The sequence below is a fragment of the Myzus persicae genome, unplaced genomic scaffold (genome assembly GCF_001856785.1).
Source record: "Myzus persicae strain clone G006 unplaced genomic scaffold, MPER_G0061.0, whole genome shotgun sequence".
Lineage (NCBI taxonomy): Eukaryota > Metazoa > Arthropoda > Insecta > Hemiptera > Aphididae > Myzus > Myzus persicae.
In genome coordinates, this window is record NW_019100803.1 from 97,480 (window position 1) to 109,993 (window position 12,514).

The 12,514-nt window shown below is 37.1% G+C and overlaps 1 protein-coding gene across 1 annotated transcript in view; it reads right to left on the bottom strand.

Moving 5' to 3' along the window:
• Positions 1–12,514, bottom strand: part of LOC111043187 — a 116,352-nt gene that overhangs the window by 16,370 nt on the left and 87,468 nt on the right. The window contains exon 5 of the mRNA XM_022328086.1: positions 6,316–6,546. Coding sequence (XP_022183778.1) covers positions 6,316–6,546 — 231 coding nt within the window. The remainder of the gene's footprint in view (positions 1–6,315; positions 6,547–12,514) is intronic.

Here is a 12,514-nt window from a genome sequence, read left to right on the forward strand (position 1 = left end):
AAATAAAATATTACAATTTCCCGTCATCTCATATAGCCTTCGGCGGAACAATCTCATCGCGTCAACGTCGACGACAATCATAAAAAATATATTATTATTAAAACATACAAATTGTTATTCGCGAAAGCTGTCCGATCAATATAATAATATTATGGTCGTTTCGAACCGACAGACCACCGTCAACTATACCTCATTAACACTATAATAGGTACATAACGCAGTGGACAAAATAGTTCAAACACCATAGAATGAATTATTAATTTGCTGCGCTATTATAATATTATCTATTTATACTTCAATTATCCCTATTAGACATGACACTCGATTTGTGTGCAGACAAATAGATGGTTTCGCAGAGATAAAGTTTGGCACGTCACCTATTTGTCACGGATGCCGGGACGTAAATCGAACTCGGTTAAAATAATATAATATCATTTTATTATTTTTGTTGTAGGCGGATGGGGTGTGTGCGTGTCGTCTCTCCCGCATACATTGATATACACACAAACACAATTTTGGTATAATACACCAATATACCTACACTAATATATGGGCGACGGACGGTTACCGCGAGTGGTAGGTACCTATATGTACCGCGCTCGGTCACTCGCCCCCGCAACGCACGCCGAGCAGAATATAAACGTCACTGGAATGCTCAAGTGATAAACAGCTGCTCGAAATGAATAATTTATTAATTTCTCCCTCGGTTCACAGTGCGTAATAATATTATAGGCGCGCGTGACGGAGAACGTCATTTGCGGGGGTTGACAGGGAATCGGCTAAAAACGCGAACTTATCTAGTCACATGAATAATGCGGTTCAGACACGAACAAAGCGAATCAGAACGAAATAGCATGACAATAATGTAATGGCATTACAATGCGCGGAGGTTTATGTTTTTTTTTTCTCCGCGCATAATGTCTTTGTCCGCCCGACCCCTTGGCTTAAATATAGAAACGCATTATTTCGTATATTATAATTTATAATATATATAGGCCGCGTGTAAGTTACTGTGCACGCACGCATCGTATAAATATATATATATATATATGATCAGATACGGTCGTAAAGTAATCTCTTACCGCGCAATCAATGCCCGCGGAATGGTCAGAAAATAAAACACATATAATAATATATATTATTATTATATACTACGAGAAGACGTCATCGTGAACGCGAGGGAGATCGCGTTTTCGCGTGTCGTCCTTTTTATAGCGTCACCCTCGGCCTCGGACGATTTTCGTTATCGGCAACGGCGATGGACGATCGAAACCTATTACAGCTATGGGTTGCCACGCAAATGAATTAAAAATCCGTCGAATAATATAGTAGCGCATATACTGAAAAACAACATTTTACATTTATCATATAGAGACGTCGTTCGGTATGATACGACCACGACTCCCGAGGGTAGATTGGAATATGGGCATGGCGCGTGATACGTATATCGTATCCAGGGTGTTATACTGCAGAAGTCGTCTTCCTATATAGAATCCACCAGCTTATTAATATTAGAGAATTTATCAATAAGAGTACAAATCTCCTAAGCTAGACTCGAAAGTAATTATATTTTGTTCAGATTCAATGTGTCGATGTTTCGCAATGCGTAGATTCTGTGACACTGTTTTTTTTTTTTTATTTTGTGTTTAGATGCTCTTGTATATTTCAAGAAGAATCAACAAAAGTCACACATTTCTAGACGAATCCGCATGGAAGAGTTGCGTACTTCTAAAATATTTTAATTTGACCGGCTCGGAGCGAAATTAGTGATTACATTGTTTATTGTAACTGATTGTTACGTTATTTAAAGTCTAAAATAATCAAACGATCGGCCGGATATATTAATCGGTTTTTGAATAAATTATACAGCACTAAATTCATAGTTAACTGTCATTTTAATGTAATTCATGATTAATTAATAAAAATAATCAATAATTCTTTACGATTTGAAAAAATGTAAACGATTTTCCAAGCACCTATTTTAAAATCGTGTGTACATAAATTTAACGTCATGCATACTAATATCATACTTTTTGATGAGTATATTATTTGTCTATTTTCGACTTGTACCTATAGTACCTATACCTATACTAAATACTATTTTTTAAACATGGCTTTTAAACAATTATGTGGGAAGTATAATTTGTTTTGTCTAATAGCTCTAAAATTGGGTGACAATTTTCCAAAATTAAAAACGGTTTTACATGCTATAAAATATATTGTAATACCTATAGTTACATTGGCGGCGATGCACCATAGTAATATATTATACTCGTCAATATCTCGGCTGCAAACGACACCGTATAATATTCTATACTTTATTATATACATACTTGATACTATAAACTCTTTGTATCTATGAGCGGGCATTTTATACATCCATTCTCCTAATAATTTGTCCATATCGGTTTGTACCACCTACGGAGCACACACGTTGTACCTATTCGTCGTGCGATCGATGATTTCCCGTCCGTCGGCCAACCTGTTATTATCCGATTGATTTACCGTGCTCGGAGATCTACAATTTAATAATAGCGTTTAATTATTGTAACCGCGATCGTCGACATGATCTATAGCAGCCTGCATGCGCTGTCGGCCTCCGACGTCGGTGGACTTCACTCCGCGGAAACGGAAGAAAATGAGCAGATCGTCAACGCGTATATTATGCACAGCGTTCAGGTTTATATGTAATTTATTATTTTGAAAACATTTTTAAGACAACCGTTCGTAGAAAACTCACGCATGACGTATATACACCACGGTTGTGGGTATAGGTTTGCGTGCGTGACGAGAACGAAAATAAGAAAACAAGTTTTCGGAATATCACACGTCGGAGCGGAGGAGGAGTAATAGTAGCGTACGATATACAGTATATGCATGGACCTATAATATTATGCGTAAATATATAGTATGGTTAATGCGCCGAGGAAACGTTCGTATTAAAATAATAACGATAATTATTATTATTACCTACTATATTGCGCCGACGACGGGAGTGAAGAAGCTTCGCGTTTGAAGTTATCAAAAAAATACATCGCTGGCCGGTGGGTCATCCGTCTTTTGAAATGTAATATTATATTATAGGTATGCCCACGGGGGCGGGGATTCGCATTTAAATGCATTTTGTTGCCGACAATTAATAACGTGGCTGTTTAATACAACAATAATAATATTATTATGTACTTATTACGTGTGTATAATTAATGTGATGTTTCGACGGGGCACTCGTAATAATTACACACGTCCTAGCGTCATGACAATGTTATCTCCATATCTTCATATCTGATGCGTCATTATCACCTTTTGTTTCCATCATGCGTGTTTCGTCTCGTCGTCTTTGAAAATGACAAATCGCTCCTTTTGTACGATCGCAGCGAACGACTTCAATAATACTGTTATAACTATGTATATACGTCCGGATACACGCAAAGTACAATCGATTACTTAATATTATAATAGAGGACAAAGTTTGGTCTCCGGTAAATACCGATAATATAATATATTGTTACTATTCATGTGATTTGACCTAACCCATAACTTTCAAAATTAGAAAACTTATTCACTTTATACTTAATGTTTTTACTCTAAAAGTACCGTCTATACATAATATCTATGTAGGTTGATACTGTCAATATTTACCCAATGTCAGAGAACTAATTTTTTTACGTTCATGAAGTTGGCCCCTCGTTTTAAGGTTTAAAAAATATGTTCAGCATTGGAATATACTTTACAAAAATATGCAAGTCTATTTTTTAAGGCCATGCTGTCTTTCGCTATTTTGACCAGGAATGTGCAAACCAATCACAAAATATCCAGTCCACCACAGGTTTTGGATCAACAATATAAGGCTAGCAAACTATATTAGCGAAATCTTTTAATCAAGTTGAAGGACAAACCGCGTGGACGTCACTTTTTTAATGGGATCAAACAGCATTCAACCATAATATTTAACTGAAAAATCGATAACGCGAGCGTGTTTCTCCGGAGTTCGCGGTCAACTTTGAATAATAAATCGAGTTTACGTAACTTACCTAAAATATATCTATTCAATATTTGATATTATAATCTATAGTAAGGCAAAAGGGCGCAGCGTTGCATTTCTTTTACTTCAATAATAACACATTCAGTCGAATATTCTATCAGAATATTATATTGTGTATTATGATTACAGGTACCGTTGATGTTCTATAAAATATAATATACGCATATACACAACAACGTCGTGACGGCTATGTAATAATTCAATATTATCCCGTCGGCGTCGACTCGAAATCGTCAAGTCCTGCAGCAGCCCGGTCGAAAATCGGTCGGAACGAGCCGCCGGAAACCGTTAAGTGGTTTTGTTTTTTTTCGGTCCCGAATCGAAACGCGATGTCCCATCTATATGTATAATAATAATAATAATAATAATAGCATATAAAGTTGAATTCGCGAACCCGAGGCTGCACTACTACATACGCATTTTAACGGGTGTGTGTGTGTGTGTATACGATGGCTCATAATAATAATAATAATATAGAGCCTGTTTGAGAGCGTTATCACTGGCAATTGCTTTTTATATGCGGGTCATAATATAATACAATGTTTCATAATATATACGTAGCAATGTAGGGAACATAATATAATATTGTATCCCATAATATCATATTATTATTATTATTATTATTATACAGTAAGTATATAGAATGTAATATACGGTTCTCATTCTTATCAGCCGCCACCAGAAAGAATTATATATATAATATATCAGACGTAAATAAATAAACTGTTCTCCGAGCTATGTCTGCAGTGATTTTTTTTCTCATCTCCTCCTTAGTCTCTATGTTTTCCTTCACCGTCCACGTATTATATGGTGCGCAGATCATATTATAAATACGACTAGGTACACACTCGTACAAAATACGCACTATCATTACGGGCGCGGAGGCGGAACTCCCATACGATTTATTATTATTATTATCATTATTATTATGGCCTTTGGGTGGTGAACCGTTCGTGACCGGGGTGCCCCGCCGCCGATATCCTGTTTCAGTCGGTCGCGTGGCCGCCGCCGTCGTCGACATCGATTAACTCTTTCCGGTAAATATCTTTTTATCTGGTCGTCGTCGCTGACAATAGCCTCCCAAACGAACGCGGGCCGTAGTGCGCCCTCTTCGTCGTCATCATAGTCGTGTATAGTCGTTTAAATAGCGATAATGACATGCATTTTCAGTGTGGTACTCTCATGGCTAGCCTATTCACGACCCCTAAACACCCACTGCAACGCTAGGCATCTGGTAAACCTCCACTTCCGGCTTTTGCGGGACGTGAATTGTGTGTGTGTAAAATAACGTCAATGTAGTTTCCGCGTCACCCCCACACCCAAAAACTGTTATGCGTAGACTGTTAATGATTGTGTTCGTTTAGATATTGTTTAACAATACGCTGCACTGGTCCTAGTTAACGAAAATATGAGGTATATAAGTGGAATAATGTATAAAATCATGCGAAAAAACTCGAAACTCTCGAAATTCTACACCAAGACTTGTGAGATCTGAGTCTTAGAAATAAGAAACGCTGTCGTCGAAAAGTGTAGCAGACCGTACGATATAGCGGCTGTGATAATCGTGGTACACTAAATCTTCGAAACTTGAACTCGGCAGCAAACTCATTTTGACACTCAGCTACCGTTCAGAGAATCGGTTCATTTAAACCGAATTTAAACGTAATTTTAAATTCACTTTCAAGAACCTTACTCATCTTTGTATAACCTCTATAATCTATACATATATATTATTAAATATTCCAACACCAAGATCCCCCGCGTGTGTGTATATGTATACAGTTCGGGACACCTATTATACGAGCTGCTATTTTAACGTGTACGGAGACAATTTAATTTATATTTGCAATGCTAATATATAAAAGACGTTTTAATATTATAATATATACACAGAAAGCCGTAAAAACGATTACAGTTAATGATGGTAGGTATTTAAATTTTAAAGTTTTTAAACAGAAATTCTCTTTATATTATATTATGACCATAGTCTCGTTTTTCCTATAGTCGCCTACCTTATGTCCTTTCTACATATATAGGTACGTATTTTAGTAAAACGGACTTAGCATATTATATAATATAATACATAATATATTGTATTTGTAAACATTTGTCCAATAACAACTGACATGGCGACACGACAGCCGGTACTCAAGCGCACGGATTGGCTTCAGGCCTCACAGAATCGACACTATTGGTAATATATTATAATTATTATGATTGTCATTGCGAGGCACCAGCAATTAACAGACGATTGTACTGGATGGTTTACTGACCTGTATGAGGTATGCGGTGTCTGGCCACAGGGACAGTGTGACGCACGTGGTGTCCGTGAACAAGTTGCCCTTCAGGCCGCCGCCATCGATCTCCCAAGTGACTAGGTAAGCGGGACGGTGGACTTGTCGGGCGTCCCACGCCACCTCGGCGATCACCAACACCTTCTGATGGATCATCGACACTTCGCGCAGGTTCCACACTTCCGAAGTGTCCGATGGATCGTCGTCTCCCTGAAAAACGAAATATATGTATGATGACGTATAAACTTATTCATAATAATTTAAGTATAACAACGGGAGTGAGCCGAAGTTATACGAAGGCATAGTGTGAGTATATATGCACATAATAACAATAATTTGATATTCAAATATTAACAAGATTAAAAACCTAAACTGGGGGGGGGGGGGGGGGGGGGGGGGGGGGGGTATTCATTGGTGAGCCTAGCCATCCGGCTGTGAGAGCCTCGTTTGTTAAATAATTGGTTGAGCAATGGGGAATAAAAAGGAGGAAGGGACAAGACGGGATATTTCTCCCGCTTGGCTTTTTAAAATCAGACACGTGAAAGAGCAATATATTTTATATATATTATATATTTATAAGGTACACTATACATAGTGATGACCAAGAAACTCCTCACCCCTGGAAACATTTTTGTACAAGCCTATGCGTGACGTGCACAATAAAAGATTGGGTATAGTGAAACCAATTATTATAGCTATGGGTACCTACTACAAAAGTTATTTCAATGATGTTTGACAAAAATAAGAATACAACATAGGTATTTAAATTTTTAAATATTAACGGTTTAGTACTGCAATAATTTGTAAGGACAACGAATTATGCTACACACGATTTGAGACAGTAAATGTAAGGCGTATAATATACGATGGAACATAAGCGGGTGAGGTTCAGACAACAACGTTATAAATATGCGGTAACCTAACCTGACGTTACACACACTATATAGCATTATAGCCATATGGGCTCTATTCGTTTCGATTAAAATAGGGTCTGCGGTGGTACTCCGCACCCAAAATCCTGATTGAAAACATTATCATTAATCCCAAATTTTCGTTTTTTTGTCTTATGCCAATGAACCCTTACGTTAAATCGGCGATTACTACTGCATATTAAAGATGTATCGTGTTGAACAGCTGTTCACTAAAACTTATTTATAGTCGGTAATTATCGAAAGCCTTCAGATGATGGATTCAAATTAATTTCGTGTGAGATCTCATAGATCTTAATATCACCATTAGTGTACACTCTCACACACACACACACACACACACACACACACACACTCGGTTTATAGTTTTGATTTTATTATACAGTTTCTGGACTCGTAAAACGAAGAGTCGTTAAATGTTATTGAATCACAAAAATAACATCGGTAAGACCTCTACCCGCACCATCACCACCCGGAGCTACGTCTCCAAAGACCCTTACTCCGAAACGTAAAAGTCAGAGAACCTCTGACACCACGTCCTGGCAAATGTATTCCCAAACGGTTCAAATTGCCAAAATCCACGTCGCTTGCAGCATTTTTTATGAAGGTAATAATAATAATAATAATAATAATAATAAATAATAATACTCGGGAAAGTTGATAGGATATGAATAAAACATCGAATGCATTGTACTGCCGAAACGTCCTGGGTAGTTTCGAATTCGTACGACAACGTGGGTGAACGGTGGAGGGTGGTGGAGGGTGGTGGAGGGTAGTGGAGGTGCTGTCGGTAAACGAAATCAATGGCGGTTTTCGTGCGCTCGTGTTCTCACACGTACACTATAACGTATAAATGTATAATAAAAATAACTCACAAGTTATAACTAATTCCGAGCAAAAACATTTTTGGATTTCAAATGACACGTCAACAATATTTCGTTGTTATTGTTATCGCAAAATAAATAGAGCACAGCGCGTATAAAAAACCTCGTTATAATTATAAATATTATATATACTTGTTGAATTTACAAAAGCTGCGAAAAATCAAGTCGCATTATAATACGGTGCACGCGACCAGTAGAGTCAACCTCGAAATAATAAAATAAATATAATGCGACGGTTAGGCGAGTGCTGGGCGAGTATAACATAAACGTTGGCATAACCTTACCCTTTTTAAATCACACGGTTGCGTTGAATTTTTGTTTATCTTCATATACAAGCGAGATATTGACTTTTTATTCTTTTGTGAATAATTGTTAGGCAGGTAATTATAATTGTGAGTGAATACTTCTTACTCTCGAAAAAAACAAAATCGAGAGTTCACAATAACGGTTAGCTAGTTTCATAGTACATAATATGATATCATACAGAACGAACGCGAAAAACAATATCAACAATTATTTCGGGGGCGACTGTCGCAATTCGAATGAAGCGAGATGAACATTTTACTCAAAACTCGACGGAATTTTAATGGATGTCTTATTTCTTATTGAAACTGAAATTCACATATTTTCCTCGGCTCCGCTTCGCTTGACACGCATGCAGCATACGAGATACCGAATCATCGTTATTTCTTCCGAATATTTATTATTATTTACATTTTACAAGGGAGAGTGATAATATATTCTTTTCATCGTTCTTTTACGGTATTGTAAACGGTTTTTTTTTTCAGAATATTATCTTCTTCTAATACACAGGCACATAAACACATATTGTATTATACATATATATTTATATATACGATCAGAGGGATTTAATGAATTATCGTAAAATGTTTTTCGATCGCCCGAGACATATTTTAATGGGATACAAAAATGTTCGGGCGCGCGGGTGGGGGTGGCATGCGTGCGTGCGTGGGTGTCGGCCGAAGATATTATACGATAGTATCTATACAATACATTTAATATATATATTTCTGTATATGTATAAAAAATCGTAATCAATAACCGGCCCGTTGACGCGTTTTATTTTTCTCTCACCCTCGTCCGATCAGATAACACTCGTATTTGGCGGCCGACCGAAGTGGCGCCCGTCGAAATCGCCGCGGAGGATCGTCGGGGAGCACTCATCGTCTACGTCACCGCACGTGTTATTGTGGGTTATATTTTTACCCGCGGTAAGAGTGAAAAAGGATAATAAAAATCGGTCTAAAAGCGAGTTTTTTTTGTTTTCTGCGCACCGTCCTAGTACTCGTGATCCACCCCTGTAGATTGAGCGGGCACAGCAGGATCATGACTTGGTCGCCATTGGCAGTGGCCATTACTCCCCCCCCCCTCTGGGATTTCGTTACCTGTACCTACGTAATTTAATAGCCTGAATAATATGGCATATCATAATACAGTTTATAGTCTATGGCGAAAATGTGTTAACTGCGACGATGTAATATAATATGCTAAACTGAAATTTTATAATAGAAAACTTATAGTATTCCAAAATATAATAACAAACTAATTTGTAATTGGGATTTTTAATCTTTCCACGCGATTGGTGAATTTTATTCTATGCGCTCTCTTATTAAGTAGGACAAGTCGATACTGCACACTGATTATAATATACAGTGAATGTTCCGGTGCCTATTCCATATTATACATAATATATAAATTGTTCTCGGAGACTATATCGGCCAATAATATTTAAACCACTCGAATACGAAAATGGCAAAAGTACTGTACAAACATCAACAATGGTTCATTTCAACAAGGTATGATCGAAGTGTTGCCGTGAACATTGCAGCCCACCCGTTCACACTGCAGGCACATAATTTCGACTTTAGGCAATACGGAGTGTATTAATAGTCAAACTGAGAAGTCGATAAAAAGACAATAATTTTCGGCCAGGTTCACATACGACTTGAGGTATAAGCGGTCTAAATCCAAATCGATGCAGATGTAAAACATCAAGTCGCACAAGCATAGGTTAGGTTAGGTTATTATGTACAAGACTCGTTTATTGTTATTGAAATACTACGATTAGAGTCTGAAACGAAAACGCAATCGAATTTTTTAATTTAACGAAAATCCAAAAAACGATCACTATAATTTTTCCCGTCATTATAATATATACGTATATATAGGTTATAATTATTATACATAGGTACATGATTACGCTATAGGAAACACGACCGCCTCGGCGTAACGCTCTCGCGATGATTACAATATTTAGAAGCGTGTTATGTTGCTCACACGTTTACGGGACGTGTGTGCTTTAATTAGATTAATATACGCGCGCGGGGCTCAATATTAATACGACCATTATTATTATAATATTATACCCGCGTGCAGCATTATATACCTTTTATATGTATTATACGCGGCGACGGGGGAGGCGCACTCAAGTGAACCGGGTGAGAGACCGAGCCAATTATTAACAATATTATTATCGGTCGGCCGTGGGGAACGGCGGCGGCGGCGTTGACGCTGGCGCGTACCGCAGGTGTCGAGTTTCTCACGCGCAACTATGGGTGTATATTATACAAATATATTGTACACGGAAGAGCCTATTCATTTTCTCGCAACAGCCGGGAGAGTAAACAACAACTACCAAAATGATAACAGCGACGACAACAATAATAATGTTATTACATTATAATATCACCATATTATTATAACGAAATCACGCAGACATTATTTAACATATACATAATATTATGCATCGCACCGGCATAGCGTGAATTAATTCAGACGAATACAAAATTATCATTGTCCAGGACGATATCGTTCCTGGGCGGAATCGTAGCGATCGAGGAGAAGGTGAAAAAAACAATAATCTTAATAGCATAAAATAATACATGATATTATATTATAGGTGCCGAAGTAACATAGTCGTTACACACGATACTACACAGGTGAGTGGGGGGGGGGGACTTTTAGTATCGTTATTATTATTATTAACATTTACAGCTCGATTTACCGTTTTTTTTTTATTGTCCCGCGGTCTCCGTGCAAAGTCGACACGCGGTCCGCCAGCGTTTTATGAATATAATTTATTCCCAGAGCGGCGTGCTATTATATGACATATTATATTATTATACGATCACAGGCGGCGGTGGCGGAGACAAAGTCGACATGGCGTTCGAACAATAATAATCTTATCATCATGTATCTTGTTTCAAACGATTTTCCGGTTCGCGTGAAAAACACTGGAGCGGCTTTTATTCCCCGGCACGTCGACGGTCCTTTGATTTCGTACCGGCGACTGTAGCGGTGGTGCACACGTCCGACTTATTTCATCAGTCGGATCACTCGTAATAATATGATGATGTCATCAATTATTATAACGTACTATCCTCAGTGATTTAAACGAAACGAACGATCGACAGCTAACGGTCGTTTTTATGCGGGCCATGGATATGTTCCCGATTCTCCATCCTAAATGCCCCTATATTATATGTATATGAATATATGATTTAAAACTTATTCGAGTGAATAGTCTTTTTCATACTCAGGGTGTAAAGTTTAGAATACTAGGTTCAAAAAATCGTATTTTATCAATTTATTTAGTGCACATTATTTGAGTAAAACCATATACTTAATTTATTGTGAGTATAAAAATCATTTCCAATTTTAAAAATATCCAATTTGAAAAAATTGCCTTTAATTTTTATCAAACTTCAAATGTTATAGGTATATTGAAAAACAAATATTTAGCAATTAAAATGTTCAAGGGTTGCCCCAAAAAGACGTACAATTCACACAATTTCCTATATTATACCTACCGGATACCGTATACAAGTGGTACCGAAAAAGACAAAATTTAAAAAATCACCTTTTTTGAATCATGAAAATAGATCATTTTTTAAAAATTGTTTTGTACTTTATGGATGATGATATACATTACTAGACCCAGATATTTCCTTAGGACAGGCCCTTTACGTGACAGTATTTGTACAAAAAATTGTAATAATATTATTTACGTTAAGAACCTGATGGAGATAAACAATAATTGAGCTTATCCAAGAGTACCTAATATTATTATTATTTTATTTTTTATTTCGATTTACGTTTTCATTGAATACAAAATTATTAATTGATATCGGTTACCACTTTTTCCATAATATGTATTTTAATCGCACATTTGTGGAGCGTCAGTGCATTCCTCACTTTTGGAGGCGGTTCACTATATTATAGCCTATAGGTAATAGTGTAATACAATACCTATTATAGATATGGTTGTATAAATGTATTGTTTATAACTGTCACGCCTTAATTGATAGCTTTCGACGAGGTTGCCTCGGCCGAACCCGGTGCGCT